The sequence below is a fragment of the Podarcis gaigeae genome, assembly GCF_964106915.1.
Source record: "Podarcis gaigeae genome assembly, chromosome: 2".
NCBI lineage: Eukaryota > Metazoa > Chordata > Lepidosauria > Squamata > Lacertidae > Podarcis > Podarcis gaigeae.
This window is the reverse complement of record NC_139679.1, coordinates 22,889,462-22,909,235: the sequence shown is the minus strand read 5'-3', so window position 1 is coordinate 22,909,235 and position 19,774 is coordinate 22,889,462. Positions and strand designations below refer to the sequence as shown.

Sequence of the window (19,774 nt, the reverse complement as noted above, 5' to 3'; positions counted from 1 at the left end):
CGTTTCTGGGTGGTTATGGCAAGAGGCTACGTTTTGCGTCCCCTTCAGTTCCTAGCCTACTTCAAGTTCTGTGCCCAACTGCTTCCTGCTTGGTCCTGTCGACAAATAAGCAGAGCAAAAGGCACCGGAGGAGAGTCACAGCTATGCTGTTTGTGCTCGGTCTAGAGGATGGAGGAGGGGGGCAGCCAATTTCTTAGATCCCACGGAACTCATTTAAGAGCCTCCTTAAAAGAAACAAAACTACTAACATCTCACTACATTCAGGGTTGCCCTGTGATGCCTGAACCCAGGCTAAAGGCTGCTCAGGGAAAGCAGACACGGGCAACTTTGGAGAAAACACGTCCGCATGGTCCTATAAGCCCAGCAGTATTTTATGGAGGTGCATCCAGCCAAACCCTTTCTCCCCAGCTGGGACATTCTCAGTTTGCATTTCCTCCTGGGGAATCACAATACAAGGAAAGAGGCCCGAGAGCTTTCCCGTCCAGTAACAGGACACAAAATCATTGCATCTCACTCATCAGTGTTAACAGAAGAGCTTCCTAACAAAAGCATTTGCGTCGCTTTAGAGAACCGCCGAAAGGTATACACAGTTGCAAGCAAGGCATGGGACATTTTAAGGATTCAGAACAACCTCTTGTGTTTTTACCTCTGTTCATTATACTAAGCTAGGGGGCTTTCTCTTGCTTGAAAGTACATGCAATAGCATCTGAATAGGTATGACCAACTCAGGTTTCCCCCCTCCATGTGGCCCATAAAGAAGAACTTTGCTTTTAGTTGCATATATAGAGAGATATATTATTATTATTATAATAATAATATTAAAGTTTCGTGGGCCTTGTTGACTTAACGGCCACTTCACGCCTCCCAGTGCTCCAACGGAAGCTGAGGAAAATAATCCACTTTTGGATCCAGCCTGCAGCCCGAAATCTCACCCCGCCAAAAATAAGGCAACGACTTGGAAGGGGCACAGCTGAAAAACCCAAAAACTTACATTCCGCTGCCTCCCCTTTACACCGAATAGTGAACAGACACCTATGTGTGTAAACTTGTGCGCCTATTAATTAAACGGTTATAAATATACAGAAGAGCTCCTCCGTCAAAAAACATAAATAGATCCTGTTGTGCTCCCACACCCTCCCGGTTCTGTAAACATTTGGCAATACATATCTATATATCTATATATATATATACATATACATATACACATATACATACACAGATTGCTTCCAGCAAACAAATGTGCAAAAGGTAGCCGTCTTGTATAGAGGACGAGCAATGAGGTATACTGTGTTTGTGTGTGTGGATTACCCGTAAGCTATTCCAGACCTGCTCTTCAGGGCCTCTCGGGAGCTGCGATGCCTGTCCTGAGTTGGCCTGACTCTTGCGACACCCCCCTCCCACCAGCAGAACGGCTTCCGGCAGGGAAAAGGAGCATCGTCACATCAGGATACAGCCGCGCTGCTCGCCGTAGGAGTTGTCCACACGATCGATTTCCTCAATGATCCTGGTGAAGACACCTTGGGTCATCTGTGAGGCACAGAAAGGCAAAATGCACCCGGGTTACCCAAGAGGAGAAGGGGAACGTTGCTGCGTTTGTCAGGCTTCGGGGAATCGGATGCCTCCCCCGGCGGCAGGAATTAAGCAGACCAAACAAAAGGAGCGTTCTTACCAGATAAGTTCTTTAATAATCACGCTATAAAATGGCGGTGCTCCCAGTAAAGGCTCGCCCCCACCATACCCCATTAATCTATGTCACTCCTACAATGGGTAATCCCAGAATACCTGAAGGAGCGTCTCCACCCCCATTGTTCGGCCTAGACACTGAGGTCCAGCTCCGATGGCCTTCTGGCAGTTCCCTGCTGTGAGAAGTGAGGTTACAGGGAACCAGGCAGAGGACCTTCTCGGTGGTGGCGCACGCCCTGTGGAATGCCCATCCCTCAGAAGTCAAGGAAATCAACAACTATCCGACTTTCAGAAGACAAATGAAGGCAGCCCTGTTTAGGGGAGTTTAGGGATGTTTTATCGTGTTTTTAATATTCTGTTGGGAGCTGCCAACAGTGGCTGGAGAAACCCAGCCAGATGAGCAGGGTATAAATATTATTAATTATTAATTATTATAAGGGGGGCTTCAGGAATGCAGTCCAAGGACACTGAATCTGCCAGCTGAATCCTAGTGCTCTTCGAGCTGCTCCTCACCCAGTATTTCCCAGCTTTCCCCCTCTGGACTATGCCCTTCTGCAAACCGCTGTTCTAAATCAATACTGTCCTCCTGCCCTTGGGAAGGTTCAGAAAACCCACCATTCCTCCTCTGTCCAGTCCCTGACATTTTGAGGATGGCGAGGATCCTTCTGAGGTTTGCAAGGATGGCAAACCCGTTGGGCGCCAAATGTTGCTGCACTCCAATGAGCCCCAGCCAGCACAGATGTGGTTATGGGAGTCCAGCAACATGGTGGGTGGGTGGGTTTGTACAAGGTCTCTATCCCTGTTTTATGTGTTCTTTGGTGAGGTGTCTGGGCCAGGGGCAAGTCTCCCTTCTGCAACTGGAAGCACTTGTGAATACACCTGCACCTACCTTTGCAATTATCTTATGGAAGAGTAAACGTAAAGGACCCCTGGTTAAGTCCAGTAAAAGGCGACAATGGGGTTGCAGCACTCATCTCATTTTCAGGCCGAGGGAACCGGCGCTTGTCCACAGACAGCTTTCTGGGTCATGTGGCCAGCAAGACTAAACTGCTTCTGGCGCAACAGAACACCATGACGCAAACCAGAGCGCACGGAAACACTGCTTACCTTCCTGCCACAGTAGTACCTATTTATCTACTTGCACTGGCGAGCTTTCGCTGCTAGGTTGGCAGAAGCCGGGACAGAGCAACAGGAGCTCGCATCGTCGCGGGGATTTGAACCGCCGACCTTCTGATCGGCAAGCCCAAGAGGCTCAGTGGTTTAGATCGCAGCGCCACCCGCTTTACAGGTAGTAAAGAATAAGTGAGAAAAGTGCCCATTCCTAGATACAGGGGCTCTGAAATTCTGGAAGCTATAACAGAGGCCGCCTGCTAATTCCACATCAAAAACAAAGTCATGGCAGTGCTCAAACCGCTGGAAGAAGAAGGAGAGGTTTCTGTGGACATCAGAAAGTCACACTCGGTACCTCTCTTTGCCTCTCAGTGCAAGAGTACAACAAACGTATCGTACCTGGTTTTCTTTCGCCGAGGATTCCAAGAACACGGCGCCCCAAGAATCGGCAAGCTTTCGGCCTTCATCAGTCTTCACCTGACGGCTAAAACACACACACAAAGGGGAGGAGATGAAAGCAGGGGAGACATCAGTTCACCACTACAGGTTGTCATTTGAGACACCTGTTCCTGAAGATCTGGGACCGGCTAAGCAGCTGGGTAAAATTAATGAAAATAAATCAGACAGTGCTGTATGCTGCCCAGAGTGGCTGGGGAAACACAGCCAGAAGAGTGAGGTATAAATAATAAAGTTATTATTATTCCTATTATTATTACTTTCCATGCCTGAAAAAAGGTATGGGTGTGTTATAGGAAACATTTGGACAAGTACAGAATTATTTAGGACATTATTTGGTTTGCAATATTTTGTTTTAGGAACATGGGTGGCGCTGTGGGTTAAACCACAGAGCCTAGGACTTGCCAATCAGAAGGTCGGCGGTTCGAATCCCCGCGACGGGGTGAGCTCCCGTTGCTCTGTCCCTGCTCCTGCCAACCTAGCAGTTTGAAAGCACGTCAAAGTGCAAGTAGATAAATAGGTACTGCTCTGGCGGGAAGGTAAATGGTGTTTCCGTGCGCTGCTCTGGTTTGCCAGAAGCAGCTTAGTCATGCTGGCCACATGACCCGGAAGCTGTACGCCGGCTCCCTCGGCCAATAAAGCGAGATGAGCGCCACAACCCCAGAATCGGCCACGACTGGACCTAATGGTCGGGGTCCCTTTACCTTTATTTTGTTTTTAGAGGGCGAAAGAATAAACTTGTTCCCATCCCTGCTAAGTTCTCATCTACATTCAAACCTTTTGACTAACACTGATGCATTTTGAAAACATTTATTGCCTCCACGAGTACTAGAAGCCTCCGGAGGAAAAAAAGCCACCAAAATGCTGGATTTCCCCCTATGTCAATCATAAGAGTCCCGTTTTGATGCAGAAATGTTTTACATTTCAGAAACGCGTGACCCTGATCCCTAGAATCAGGAACCAACAGATTCCTTTGGCGCTTACAACAGGGGGCCTATTCAAGGCAGAATTCTACTTTGGAATGTTATGAATGTTTGGAATATGGCAAGATTGGAGCCCAGCAAGGAGATAGGGGTCGGCTCGCTCAATGCACCATTTATACTGTGGCAAGGCGTGCGCAAGCATACCTAGTGTGAGAGAATACATGAAAACAACCCCCCCAAAAAACAACGCTCCCATTATTATCATCATCAAGGAATGATAATAGAAACAATCTTCAATTAAGGGAAGTTGCATGTGATCCTAGTGAGAGACATAAAGAAACAGCGTTTGTTCTAAGAGATCAAAAATTTAACCACAAAAAAAGATTGCCTCCCCAATCCCAAAATGGCTGCTTTTATGCCCGGTGTGTGAAAAGAGACAGACTGAAGCAAACAGATCCCATCCTTAAGGCTCTGGCTGTATGTTCTCAGCAGGGTGGATTTGATTTAAATTAAATCAATTTAAATCACAATTTAAATCACTAGTCAGTAAGACTTGATTTAAATCACTAGTCAGTAAGAGTTGATTTAAATCATTTTTGTTACAGAAAGACTCATTCGTGCTGGTATAATCTTAATATTTACAACCAGAGGAAGGTTTTATTTTTGGAATAATAAATTTTCAGAGTGGTTTTTACAGTTCTATCAAAAATCACTGATTTGGTTATACTATTAGAAATACAAAGACAGGCAATTGTGAAATTATTGTTTCTATTTGGACAACGTTTCTGCTGCACTTTACTGGAAGGAGAAAAACAATCATTTCCTTAATAACAATTTAAACAATCTATTTAACTAAGACAATAACATTATAGCATATTTGTTAACCGATGTGAGTTTTAGCACACATGAACAACTCAAAACAAATCCTTATTTCCTGATGAATAGCCTTTGGACTATAATGTAACTTAAACAGAAAACTGTCTTTAGAAAGATTTTTCCTCCAAAAGCATTTTATTTTAAAAATCCGATTTAAATTTTAAAAAATCCAATTTAAATTTTATAAAAAATCCGATTAAAAAAACCCCAAACCCCTGCTTTTTCTTTCTTTCAAAAATCATTGATTTTTATCCACCCTGGTTCTCAGGCGAGAGACGGCAAAGCTCTTACCTTTCTAGAGACAGATCAGCTTTATTGCCAACAAGCACTACCGGCATCCTGTCAAAGGAGAAAGGGACACTCTTAGGAAAAGTGGAAGGTTCAACCCCTAAACCACTCACCAAAGCACTTCCAGCAGCCAGGGGTTCAGCATGTTACCAGCTGCTGCCTCAAAGGCTGCTCTTGCATAGGAGCTGGCAAGACAAGAACTGTGGGACTTCTTTTGCAAGGACATGCACTTCTGATGGGAGCTGCTCCTTTCCTTGCAGAACTCAATCAGAAATTATTTCTGCATTTCAGGGGGTCGCACCCAATGAGCCACTTGGGGGCCCTTCCAACTCTACGGTTCCATGAAACAATTTGTACCACGTCACTGTGTGTCGTTTAAGAGCAGGGTCTCCCAAACTTGGGTCTCCAGCTGTTTTTGGGACTACAACTCCCATCATCCCTCGCTAGCAAGGATGAGCGTTCAGGGATGATGGGACCTGTAGTCCAAAAACAGCTGGCGACCCAAGTTTGGGAAAGTGTGGGCTTAGAGGAGAGGTGGAGAAGCTGTGACCGTCCATTAGACCCATAGCTGTCAACGTTTCCCTTTTTAAAAAAGGGAAATTCCCTTATTCCGAATAGGATTCCTCACAAGAAAAGGGAAAAGTTGATAGCTATGATTGGACCACAACTCCCATAGTCCCTGAACTTTGATCAGACTGGTGGCTAAAAGAAAAAGCAAGCCAAGCTACAGGGAACCAGGCAGAGGGCCTTCTCGGTAGTGACGCCCGCCCTGTGGAACGCCCTCCCACCAGTTGTCAAAGAGAAAAATAACTACCAAACTTTTAGAAGACATCTGAAGGCAGCCCTGTTTATTTATTTATTTTTAAATAATATTTATTAAAGTTTCCAGAATAAAAAAGGAAAGAAAGAAAAAAGAAAAGGATAGAATTTACACTTAATTTCATTAACATCTTTCCAGGACTTCCCCCCCCCCTCTTGTATTCCAATTCCATTAGATTCATTCCACAAATTCTTACCCCAAATTGTAAAACCTTGTTATAATTATAATTAGCCCATTTATTCAAAATTGATTTATCTTATTTAACCATTTCTCTTTATACTTTTATACTTCCCTAAGATCGACCCCAATTCCCTTCCACGAATTCCCCTATTTTTCTCACACAACAAGAGAAAATGAAAAAAAATAAAATAAAAAATATATAGTTTTACAGCCTTTGGATTCCAAATCTCACCCCCCCCTTTCCCGGTTTCGATCCCCAAAATCCATCCTTCTGTCTACTGCCAGACTGGAGATCCCACGTCCATGTCTAACCCTCTCTCGAGTCCGCTTTGCCGTCTTTTTGGTAGCTTTTAATTTCAGAAAGTCCAATCTCGGAGAAACTCTCAGAAAAGATCATTCTTCTTCCATCCAGACCTCTATATTTAAGAGTATAACTCAAATTCTGTTTCTTGATCCTTTTAAAGTCTGGATGTCCCAAATGTTCCAACTTCGAGTTTAGTCCAGCTCTTATTCCTCAGGTTTCTTTTCCCTGTTCTGCTGCAGAAACCTTCTAATTCAGAAACTTCTGGTTCCTCTACAGAGGCTTTATTTGTTCAGGAACATAAACTTACGTCAAGTCCCTTCCTTTCTTCAATAGATAAATCCATTGTCTCCTTTAGTGTGGAAACCTCTGTAGACAAAATAATGCTTCGTTTTTGCAGCTTTCCCAAGAGATAACAAATCCTGCTCAATTTCATAGTAATTTTCCACTTGCTGCCACTGTTGCAATGTCCCAGAACTCCCTCTAGTCTAGAGGGAATATGGTAACTTAATTTCTTTCCAGATCAGACCCAGAAGACAAATAACTTGTTGCCTTTGTTTTCAATAGTTTATGTCCAAATTGTAACGAATTTAGCCAGCAAAGCCATCGTAACAAAGTTCTCTTTTATTTTCCTGCTTTGACAGCTACTTTGACAGCTGTCAAAATTTCTGTGTCTCTTCACCAGTCTCTCATAACGGATCGCTCCCGGTTCCCGGGGGGTTACATTTTAGTTCTCACCAATCAATCTTCTCCTCCAGCACAATTACTTGTAATTTCCCTTCGTGAAATTAACTTTTTCCGAATAAATAAGTTCATCTCTCGATCTTAATTGTTAAATCCTTGCGTTAAGACCTCTACAACAGGGGGGGGGGCGGACTTCCTTTTTGCACCTCCCCCGCTCGCTCCAAATTCATAAATCAGAATTTTCCTTTTAAGTCCGGTAAATTTACTCATGGGTTATTCTTTTAAGTCCAGATTTTCAATAGAAGAAAGTCGGTGCTCTCCGCCGGATGGCATGCGGCTTCGCTAGGCAGGGGAAGCAGTGGACTCATAGCACCACACACACACCCCGTCACCCGCTCCGCAGCCTTTAAAAAGGCTCCTTCGCGGGTCGGGGGGCGCAAACGGTGCCTGCCGAGTCACCAAGTCCATGGGCATCACCGCCCATGGTTTTTGAGGGTCCCCGCGTTGCTGGTGCGGCGGGACCCAACCCCTACCCAGCAGGCTCCCTCCGGAGCTCGGAGGGAGTCCGCCATTCGGCGATGGCGCCGACCCGGAAGTCCTGAAGGCAGCCCTGTTTAGGGAAGCTTTTAATGTTTAATTGGTTATTGTATTTTAGTGTTTTGTTGGAAGCCGCCCAGAGTGGCTGGGGGGGCCCAGCCAGATGGGCGGGGTATAAATAATAAATTATTAATTATTATTATTATTATTTAAAGAATGTTAGAAGTAAAACTATATATATATATATACTATATATATATATATATATATATATATATATACTAGTATATATATATATATATATACTATCGTACCTTGGATCCCAAACACCTTGGTACTCGGACCTTTTTGCTCCTGAATGCCGCAAACCCGGAAATGAGTGTTCCGGTTCGCAAACATTCTTTGGAACCTGAACGTCCGACGGGGCTTCCGATTGGCTGCAGGAGCTTCCTGCTGCCAATCGGAAGCCGCACTTTGGTTTTGGAAGTCAAACGGACTTCTGGAACAGATTCCGTTCATCTTCCAAGGTACGACTGTATAAACTCTATTAAACCATAAAAATGATTTCAAGAAAAACAGCACATAGTATTATAACAACACCCACACCGTACAGTAAAAGAGCTATGATACCACTTTAAACAGCCATGTCTTCCCTCAAAGATTTCTGGGAGCTGTAGTTTGTGAAGGGTGCTGTAAGTTGTTAGGAGACCCCTCACAGACCTACATATGTGACTGACTTTTGGAGACACATGCCAAGCACATGCCCACACCTCATAGCTATCAACGTTTCCCTTTTTTTAAAAAAAAAAAACCTAATAATTTTTCTTGAATGATTTTGTTACAAAAAATAATGCAACCATACTACCACTATTTTAAGAAATAAAAATTACATACATCAATATTTAGTTTGTTATTTGTTATTTACCGTCTTATTTTCTCCCAAACATTCCATAGAAAAACACGTTTCCCTTTTTTTAAGGGAAATTCCTTATTCCGAATAGGATTCCACGCAAGGAGGCTCGCAAGAGCCTTTACTTCCATTCTAGAATTCTTTCCAATTGTGCTCTTTCCTGCCCACACGCCACCAAATTAATATTTACCTTGTCTTCCCTCTGCTTTCATATAACTTGCTGTGTAAAGACTTTACCACTTGAAAACTGAGAAGAGAGAAAAGAGGAAGAATGATAGGACGTCACTTCTCGAACACAAGACAGTGTCACTCAGGTTAAGCTACACAGACCACATCCACGACATGCATTTAAAGCACTATGGTACCCCTTTCCTTTCACAGAGCTACAATTCCCAGAGTTGCCTGTGAAGAAGGATTGACTATGATGAAACCACTCTGGGAACTGTAGTTCTGAATGTGGTCCTACTGATTTGCACGGAAGTAGAAAGCTCAACATGGCTGATCTTGCCCCCCATTCAAGTGCTTAGCTCCAACAATTGACTGGAATATGTGAAAAAATAGCATTAATCTGAATGGTTCCATTTAGAACAGAAAAAGAACAGAGGCCATCAGTTGTGGAGCATTTGGAAAGGGTTATGGAAACGTGGAAAACTGGAATTGGGAAGAGAAAAATTAAGGCTATTACAGGACCTTCTCTCAAATCATTTGAGTAGATTTGCAAGGCAGCAAGGCTCTGTACCATCAAGGGCTGGGTGATATATCGATATATCATCCATAACTGGTTTTAAGTCCATAGCGTGAAACTGGTTTCATAATTTTTGACCAGGCAATACAGTCGTACCTTGGATCCCGAACCCCTTGCAAGTCGAACGTTTTGGCTCCTGAGCGCCACAAACCCAGAAGCGAGTGTTGCGGTTTGTGAACGTTCTTTGGAAGCCGAACGTCTGACGGGGCTTCTGTGGCTTCCGATTGGCTGCAGGAGCTTCCTGCAGCCAATCAGAAGCCGCACTTCGGCTTCCGAACGTTTTGGAAGTCGAACGGACTTCTGGAACGGATTCTGTTTGACTTCCAAGGTATGACTGTATGGTGAATCATGATGTGTGTGTGTGTGTGTGTGCACGCGCTATGCAAAAACCACAATGTGGGAAAAACCGTGAAGCCAGACAATTCCTGCAGCCCATTAACTCTGCCGACTCAGCTCTCCACCTGCCTCCTGCAGGGGGCAGCGAATCACAAGAGCAGGCGCCGGCAAAAAACACAATGCAGGAAAAACCCGTGAAAACAGCCAATATTGTGATATATGGGTATACACTGGTACCTCAGGTTACGAACTTAATTCGTTCCAGAGGTCCATTCTTAACCCAAAACCGTTCTTAACCTGAGGCGTGCTTTCGCTAATGGGGCCTGCCGCTGGCGCATGATTGCCGTTCTCATCCTGGGGCAAAGTTTGTAACCCGAGGTACTCTTCTGGGTTAGGGGAGTTTGTAACGCAAAGTGTTTGTAACCTGATGTGTTTGAAACCCGAGGTACCACTGTATCATGATGTTTAGCTGTATTGCAATACAGTGGTACCTCAGGTTAAGTACTTAATTCATTCCGGAGGTCTGTTCTTAAGCTGAAACTGTTCTTAACCTGAAGCACCACTCTAGCTAATGGGGCCTCTTGCTGCCGCCGCGCCACCAGAGCACGATTTCTGTTCTCATCCTGAAGCAAAGTTCTTAACCCGAGGTACTATTTCTAGGTTAGTGGAGTCTGTAACCTGAAGCGTATGTAACCTGAAGCGTATGTAACCCGAGGTACCACTGTACTGAAAACCAGATACAGCCCAGCCCTAAGGTCAACCAACCAACAAGGCTCAGAACAGCCTCCACCAACACACCAAACTCTTGGCCTTCTTACCTCTTGAGAGATGTAACGGAATACACCAGCACGTAGCCATGAATGCCAATGGTAAATGAGTGAGGCAAGATCGTGTATTCATCCTGGACAGAAACAAAACAGAGAGGAAGAGGCTCTTTGATTTCGATACGTTTTGTGAATCTGAAGACAACCCAGTTCAGCAATCGGCCCGTTTTGAAGCCCATGAATGCACACGTGTGTGGACCATGCTTCAGGACGTGACCCCTGCCCAGATAATGGATCTCTGGAAAAGTTCAGATGAATTTTCTCAAGATACCTGCCTGCACTATGGGCCTTTCGGGACCGTGTGTCAAAGCAAGCAATTAATCCCATAGGCCACAGTGCTGCGGGAGAGCAGTGAAATATCAATAGACAAAAAAAGACAACCTCTCTTACCTGCCCGGCAGTGTCCACTAGTTGCAGATGGAATTCATCCTTTCCCAGCATCAACATTTTGTTGTAAGCTAAAGTGGGAAGCGAGGGAAGAAGGCAATTTACAGCAACGTTGTGCCTGCTGCACCCCTCCCCAAACTAAACCACATCCTTGGCTCCACCCCAAAGATCTGTGCTCAAGCTATTTTTATCCCCCCTTTCTCCCCCTGCCAGTTTAGTCCTCGGCCAGCCACTATAATCTGTCCCTTGTGTCCCCATCACTGCCTGGCTGTCAAGCCAATGCTGTTTCACCTGAGCTGAGGAAGCAACAGCAAAGCGATTGCTTTCACGGCGTCTTCTCGCAAAACAGATATTGGGAAAACTCTCAACAAGCAGAGGCCTTGAAAATATTGCTGTTATGGCTTTTCTGCACGTCGTAAAAGTGTTTTAAAAAAACCTGGGGTGTAGGAGAGACCCACAAGGGAGATAATAATAATAATAATTTATTATTTATATCCCACCCATCTGGCTGGGTTTCCCCAGCCACTCTGGGAGGCTTCCAACAAAACACTAAAATACAATAACCTATCAAACATTAAAAGCTTCCCTAAACAGGGCTGCCTTCAGATGTCTTCTAAAAGTTTGGTAGTTATTTTTCTCTTTGACATCTGGTGGGAGGGCGTTCCACAGGGCGGGTGCCACTACAGTACCAAGAAGCCCCTCTGCCTGGTTCCCTGTAACTTGGCTTCTCGTAGCGAGGGAACCGCCAGAAGGCCCTCGGAGCTGGACCTCAGTGTCTGGGCAGAACAATGGGGGTGGAGATGCTCCTTCAGGTATACTGGACCAAGGCTGTTTGGGGCTTTAAAAGTCAACACCAACACTTTGAATTGTGCTCGGAAACGTACTGGGAGCCAGTGTAGGTTAAATGTAGTGTTAAATGGTCTTGGCGGCCGCTCCCAGTCACCAGTCTAGCTCCTGCATTCTGGATTTAAAGAGTAAATTGGCAAGGAGAGTGTGCGTATGTTGCACAGCTAAAGCAGAAATGAACAGCAACAAAAGCCCAGGTGCAGATATGGATTGTTTTGATCATAGCCATTATGTTTTTTGGAGCATCTGCCTGGAGTAAATTAGCTTCCCCCAAAGCAGCTGCCGAAGAAGCTGGCTGCAAAAGGACCCCTGAAACTTTTGGCTCCAGTCACTGCTTAATAGAAGCAGGCAAAGCGGTTCTACAAAACCCACATCCCACGGGCAAAGATGTTCTTCGTGTGTGTCGTGACAGCTTATATCCAGATCCCAGGCAGAGTTAGATTCACCTGATTATTTGCAGGATAGCACCAGAATTCGCAGGAGGTGCATTTGCTCAGTAGGAATGGAAAGGCATTCTGCATGTGCTCAGGGGCACATTTACTATTTTCCCACCGGCTCGTAGAAATAATAATTGTCAGCTACCAAGCCCAGGCAGTTACAAAGGAACAAAAGTGGCAAACTCCAATACATGCACAAACCCCAACAGACAATTATCGCTAAAAACATCTGACGCCATACCAACTCAGTGAAATGTTTTGGGTAGATAAATCCCCCCCCCAAAAAAAAGTAATTCCCCAGGAGTGATCACCACACAGGGCAAACCGGAAGTGGACAAGGCAGATTTATGGGGAAACTGGCCTTCAGATAAGCTAAAAAATGTTCCGCTGTATGAAGTGGTTGTGAGTGGCAGCCCCCTTCGAAAACAGGAAAGGACTCTTGCGATGAGGGAGGGTTTGCGGCCTGGCAGGAAGTGAGGAGAGGTGCTACTGAATCCGTTTATCACTGCGGAGAAAACACTTGAGCTTTCCACACAACATCCCAGCTATGCACAAGAGCTATTTGACTTTTAGCATCACCTGAAACCCAAAACAGTCCGTTTTTGCTTCGCTTGGTACAGAAATAGGGCTCTATTGCTCTGCCCGTGGGTCAAAGAAAATACATATGATCAAATGTATGATCAAATGATCAAAACTTCCCTCTATCTTGCTCACTGCTTGACTCGTAACAAACAAGACCCCATATATACCCAGAAAAGATCTAACCACAACACTTACTGCTTTCCACGGTAGGATCGTAACACTCCAGAAACTCCCCATCAATGAACTGGTGTGCAAGGGATGTTTTACCTGAAGAGGAAAGATGAGAAAAGAAAGCCTTGCCTCAGGTGTGCTCTTTGGATCTCAGCAGCCAATAAACTCAGCATTCAGAGGAAAACAAACACCTCCAGCAGATCCCCCCAAAATTACACTGATTCCCAGTTTAAGATCGCCCCACCTGTCAAGGAAATTCCCGTGCTTAAGTTCTGGGGTGCGGCGAAACACAGTGACAGAGCAAAGTAATTTAGTTTTAAACCACTATCATCCCTGTGATAACTCAAGGTGGGCAATGGACAAACAGTTGAGAGCTCTAGAATAATCTGGAGGAACTCAAGAGAGGCAGGGGGAATTGTTTCACGAAAACCTAAAAAAATGCAAATGTGAATTTTTAGCCTGGTGACAGATCTTCAAAGGGGGGAAGTAAATAATGAAAGTTCTTCATGGTACTATTTGATATACAGAAAACACTAGCACATTCAGTTGATTTGAAGATCTGATGTGAATTTGCGGAGTGGAGGGCTTTTAGGGGGAAACACTTCATCTTTGAATATACTTGTCACAAATTGTGGCTCTTACATTTCATGCCTTCTGGGACCCTCTGTTTACAATTTTCTTCATACTGGAGCCTGTGTATAGATGGGCATGCCTGCGTAAATTCTTAATACCTGCCAGGCAATTATAAACTTCACACATTCAATAAAAGTGTTGTGAAACTTCCCTGTTTTTTCTTATCCTTTACAAACTGTACATACAGATACAACCAGTCCACTTGTGGACCTTCTTACACAAAATGACCTGATAGCAGAAGATCAATGCTAATTCTCTTTAACTTTGTGCACTGCTGAATACAACAACCCCTTGTGTTTAAAGCGCCATAAAACTCTTGATGGTTAATCCTCAGTGGTGCTATTTCGTGCTTTTAATTTTTAATTTTAACAAATTGATTACATCACTCGGTTATTCAGTCAAGAAATTTAAAATATACTCATTGCTTAATATCAATTATCTTGTTGATTCCCTCTTAAACAAATTCATCTACTAAATTTCCAGCTCAATGTATATAAGCCTTTGCAGAAGTCCCATTACTTTCAGATAAATGAGCACAGGACTACAGTCTTAGATATATGTATCGTGTCTCAAATCCTGCAGTATTAATCCAACTGAGATGAGAAAGGGTTCCCCCCCCCCCCGTACAGTGAAAAGCAATCAATATGTCAGCAGCTTTTAGCCAGTACCAATTTGTAAGTCATTGTTTTGGGGTCAGTTCAGGCAATGTTGTTTTATTTAACGCCATCAAGCAAATACAGCATTCAGTATTGCGGATCAATATTTGGATATATGTATCAGCTATGGGTTCCTCCTCACCATAAATTGAGTTTGGCAACACACACACACACACGTCTCTGAATGCAAGGAGAGTGGCTCATGGGCTGCAATGTTGCGCCTAATTAGGCTACAAAGCTGGTTCCCCAAGGCTGTTTGTGTGTTGCCAAGTAGTCTGGAGGAAAACAGAAGAGCCAGACATCTACTGGTACATGCAGAGTGGGCCTCATCTCATGCCTTGGGGGAAGCCAACAAGCCCAAGAGGTCATCTGGAGCAGAGGATGGGATGAGCAGAATTGGAGAAAAATAATAATAATAATAATAATAATAATAATAATAATAATAATAATAATTTATACCCCACCCATCTGGCTGTGTTTCCCCAACCACTCTGGGCAGCATCCAACAGAATATTAAAATACAATAACCTATTAAACATTAAAAGTTTCCCTAAACAGGGCTGCCTTCAGATGTCTTCTAAAAGTCTGGTAGTTGTTCTCTTTGACATCTGGTAGGAGGGTGCTCCAAACGGCGGGTGCCACTATCAAGAAGGCCCTCTGCCTGGTTCCCTGTAACTTGGCTTCTCGCAGTGAGGGAACCGCCAGAAGGCTCTCGGCGCTGGACCTCAGTATCTGGGCAGAATGATGGGCAAGAGGACGAGGTCTTTGCTCTTTCTTCTTCTTGGTGACAAAAGAAAGGGCTGTGCCCAGGTACGTAAGGATTTAGTGAACTAGCCAAACATGTTGCATTCCACCTGCTGGACCATGGAGGAAGCGCCAGAAGAAAACAAGAAGATCTGCAAAGATTTGTCTCCACAATGCAGCTCCGGGGTGTATTAACAACAGTTAAATTTGGCATATTGCTCCCGCACTTGCCACATGAAAGGATCTGGGCTCACGTTCACATCTTTGCACACAAGTGTGCACAGAACAAATTATGAATCTGTTTAGCCTGTACATCTTGTTGTTAACTCTTGCCTTCCACACTCCTCCACGATCTTGTAGCTGAGTCAGCATCCTTTTTAGTTCAGCCACAAGGGAAGGGATTTATAAGTATGTAGCTAGTTTAAGAAAGGTCCATATAGTTAAAGCCATGGTTTTCCCAGTAGTGATGTATGGAAGTGAGAGCTGGACCATAAAGAAGGCTGATCGCCAAAGAATTGATGCTTTTGAATTATGGCGCTGGAGGAGACTCTTGAGAGTCCCATGGACTGCAAGAAGATCAAACCTATCCATTCTTAAGGAAATCAGCCCTGAGTGCTCACTGGAAGGACAGGTCATCAAGCTGAGACTCCAATACTTTGCCCACCTCGTGAGAAGAGAAGACTCCCTGGAAAAGACCCTGATGTTGGGAAAGATGGAGGGCACAAGGAGAAGGGGACGACAGAGGACAAGATGGTTGGACAGTGTTCTCGAAGCTACCAGCATGAGTCTGACCAAGCTGTGGGAGGCAGTGGAAGACAGGAGTGCCTGGTGTGCTCTGGTCCATGGGGTCACGAAGAGTCGGACACAACTAAATGACTAAACAACAACAACAAAGCTAGTTTAAGATGCTGCTCTGTTGCAATTCTCTACTGCAGACTAGCTTAGCCGGGTGCCTTAGATCCGAGTCTAATACACTAGAACAGCTCCCCCCAACCTTGTGTCCTCAGACTACAACTCACATCAACCCCAGCTCACATGGCTCTACTGGTTTCCACTAATGGGAGTTGTAGTTCAAAACATCTAGAGGGCACTAGGTTGGGAAGATGGCAGTATGGATTCTTAGAATTCTCCTTGCTGTGTTGAAAGAAATATTTCAAATTCCTTGAATGTTTAGGAACTTGGGCAACCTGACAGCCAGGGTTCTTCCAATCCAACTTACGAGAGCCTTCTGACATCTCTAAATTATCTGTGAAGCAAAGAGAGGCTCTTTATTCTTTTTAATATGGGCTCTAATCACAGAAAAAAGGGAGCAGCCCGCCCAAGAAACAAAAGTAAATTGAAATGTGAAGTCATTATCTTAACCTCATTCAGGGGAATGACATGGCCGGACAATCCCCTAAATCACCATTTGTTTGCATGCGCAAGCGACAAGACAGTCCCAAGGCACTGATGTTCAACGCTGCAAGAGAGCAGAGGTGTGCAATGAAATATGGCTGCATTTACCCATACCAAACATGGAACATTTTGTTTTGCAACAGCCCCACACCAGCAAAGCAGAACTCTTGCTACAGCTTGACCTGTTCAAACAAGGCACAGATGGTTGTAGGAGGAGGATCAACAACCCAAACATTACGCACACAGGGTCCACGCCAACTAGAAATGTATTAACCCCTTCTGTCGCAGAAAGGACCCCTAGCTTTAAAAGCAAATTCTCATGCATGGGCACATTGAGATTATATTATCTGCCCAACTCCAAGGAAGAAAAGGCTGCCGAAGGCTTAATATAAGAAAACAAGCCATTTCACCACCCAGCCTCCCATTATGACCTCTGGTCATTTCCTCCCACTGCATGTGGATTAATAGAAAACAGACCCCAAGTGACCTCTTGCATTTGTGTTCAGGGAAGAGGTCAGATGAGCAGGGAAATGTGCATGTGCAAATAACTCCCCAAGGAGCAATAAGCTGTCCAGAAGCTACAAGTTTTCTGGACTCAGGAGCCACTAAAGCTTTTCTGGACAGGCAAGGAGGGCTCCAGTTCACTATAAATAGGTGACTAGGAGAAAAAAGGGGGGGAGTTACTTTTAGATGCAAATGCATGCAGAATTTTAACTCCGTCACTGCAGATCTGCACAAATTCCCCCAGCAACTTATACCTAAACAAGTATTTAATAGGACATGCTAAGATTTGACGTTTGGGGCAGGGGGCTTGTAATTGCATTGTGATTTCCCCTGAAAACACACACACACACACACACACTTGGCAGAGATTTATGGCACTTTGCAACAACTATTCTGTGCAACCAGCAAAGGGAGAAATGTATCTATCTCAGGATGTAGTAACTTCAAGCCCAGGAAGCTCTCAGACAGGAAACCCACAACATAGAGAGCCGGGCAGCCCATCCCCAAACACGGGCTGCTCAGAGAATCAAAGGGCACCAATCCCCACACTGCCCCGTTTTTCATTTGGCCTGATCCTGTCAATATTCCAATTCTACGATTTTGGTGCCTGCCCCTTTTTTTTAAGCATGAAGATCAGGATGCAGGTGGTGTTCCTATTCTTATTTCCCAAATCACCCCTACCTACATTTCCGAAGACCCCCAGCAAAGTCGCCCATATAATCAGTCCTACCTGACTAGGGCGGGGCTCTCCCCCTCCCTCCCCCTTTAAGAGAGAACTGTAGAGAAAGGGAGGGAATCTCGAGCAGGTGTTCCTGGCGCGGACACACCTGCCGAAATCCTCCCTTCCACGCGCGCGCCTCCTGCTAGAAAGGCGCAGAAGCGCCTCTCCGCTTTCTCACCTGGAGATGCCGATCCCCCTCCCATTCCCCCTAAAACCAAAGCCTCCCCAGATATTAAAAAAAGTCATTTATCCCAGCTGCTCCCAATCCTCGCCGCCTTCCCCACCCGCGCTCCGGATGGCAAGGGCTGCTCCGGGCGCACCACGTGCAGCGTCCTCGCCACACGCACCAGACCCGCTTCCTCCTTCTTCCACGCTTTCCGGCCACCCCCACACCCCACCTACGGCATGCTTCCAGACCAGCCCCCCGGGACCCCCACTCCGCGCGACCCCTTCTGAGCACCCACCCGTGATCCTGCCCGCCCTTCCCCACGCGCCCTTCGATTGTTCCAAGCCTCCGCGGCCAGACCCTCGTGCAGGCACCTCTCCCCCCCCCCGCTACGCGAGGAGACCCCCCCAATCCTTGCCACCTCCCGAGCACCCCCCCCCCGGCCACGTGCCCCCCCCTCCTCCCCGGGTGGCACCCATCTCTTTCTCGATCTGGACCACTTCCTCACCCACAGAGCGGTATCCCAGGATCACGACCTTCCGATAGCGCACCAGCGGCATGGCCCGGCGCAGGGCGTGGGGAGGGAGGGCGTGGGGTGCCGCAAGGCGGGCGGGCCGCGCGATGAAAGAGCCCGCCGGAGAGTAGAGCCGCGGGCGCCGCCGCCGCCGCAACTACAAACGCCCACGTGACCACAACACTGGCCTACAGCCGACGCTCCTCATTGGCCCCGGGGAAGAGGGCGCGTGCGCGCTGCGGAGGTGTTCCCGTTCCATTCATGAAAAACGGCGAGGGGGGGGGGGAGCGAGGCGCAGGGGAGGATGCGGGGGGCGTTTCCCGACGCGCAAGTGAGGAGCTCCGCCGGGCGGGAAACCAGCCGGGCGCTTAGCGGACCCTTCCCTAATAATAATAATAATAATAATAATAATAATAATAATAATAATAATATTATTTTATTTATACCCTGGCCATCTGGCTGGGCTTCCCCAGCCACTCTGAGCGGCTTCCCAGAAAATATTAAAATATGGAAGAAATTTAAAGACTATATTTGAATCAATACTGTAACATTAAAAATTAGAAATTACTTGAAAGTACCAAATAGGCCTAGGACTAAATTAAGGGTTAGTTAAATAAATGAGATCTAGAACCTTAAGAAAAGTTAAGAAATTTTACTTTAATTGGAATATTGTGTTTTAATAATGCTATTCGAAAACTGCTACATTTAAATACGAGGAAATTCAGATGGGAGGATTCAGAGGAAGTCCAAAACATGTTTCTGAGGTTAGAAGTTTAAATAACTAATTAATTTGTGTTGTTTAGGTGTTTGTTGTTATGGTTTTTTATTTTCTTTTTTGTTTATATTTGTGATTTTGTTTTTTGTTGTAGTATGTGTTATATTTGTAAGAAACTTAATAAAAACTATTTAAACAATATATATATATATATTAAAATACTGTAATACATCAAACATTAAAAGCTTCCCTAAACAGGGCTGCCTTCAGATGTTCTTACTTTGCGAGGTTCCTCCGCGTGTTTACTTGGGAGTAAATGGCCTCGAGCTCAGTGGGATTTCAATAACGCTGAGCAGCGAGGGGCGGAGAGAAGGAGGGACGAGGGAGGGGATTGCAGTAGAGAACTTTCCTCCCCCACAGCAGATGAAAACATTAGCAGGATTTTCTGCTTACTTGTAATCGGTGCTTCCCCCCCCCCCCTAAATTAATTAAAAAATGCTTAGGGGTACTCCCATTTTGACTCAAGAAAATCACCATTTTATAGTTCGAACTGGTGGAGAAAAAATACAGTAAATGGACAAAAGTACGAAGATTCACAAAACGTTTAGGGGTATGCGTAACCCCAGAAAA

The 19,774-nt window shown here is 45.3% G+C and overlaps 1 protein-coding gene across 2 annotated transcripts; it reads right to left on the bottom strand.

The window, feature by feature from the left end:
* Positions 1-1,313: 1,313 nt before the first annotated feature.
* RHEBL1 (RHEB like 1) lies at positions 1,314-18,611 on the bottom strand. Of its 2 annotated transcripts, none has more exons than XM_083727859.1 (8): positions 18,424-18,611; positions 13,121-13,192; positions 11,064-11,131; positions 10,668-10,750; positions 8,959-9,015; positions 5,340-5,387; positions 3,193-3,277; positions 1,314-1,527 (listed from the first exon to the last, which is right to left on the bottom strand). In XM_083727859.1, exons 1-8 carry the CDS (start codon positions 18,473-18,475, stop codon positions 1,438-1,440), a joined length of 555 nt encoding a protein of 184 aa, XP_083583985.1. In that variant the 5' UTR covers positions 18,476-18,611; the 3' UTR covers positions 1,314-1,437. The 2 variants fall into 2 exon arrangements, with proteins under 2 accessions (XP_083583985.1, XP_083583986.1); XM_083727860.1 differs by lacking the exon at positions 18,424-18,611 and adding an exon at positions 13,739-13,783.
* Between the last annotated feature and the right edge of the window lie 1,163 nt (positions 18,612-19,774).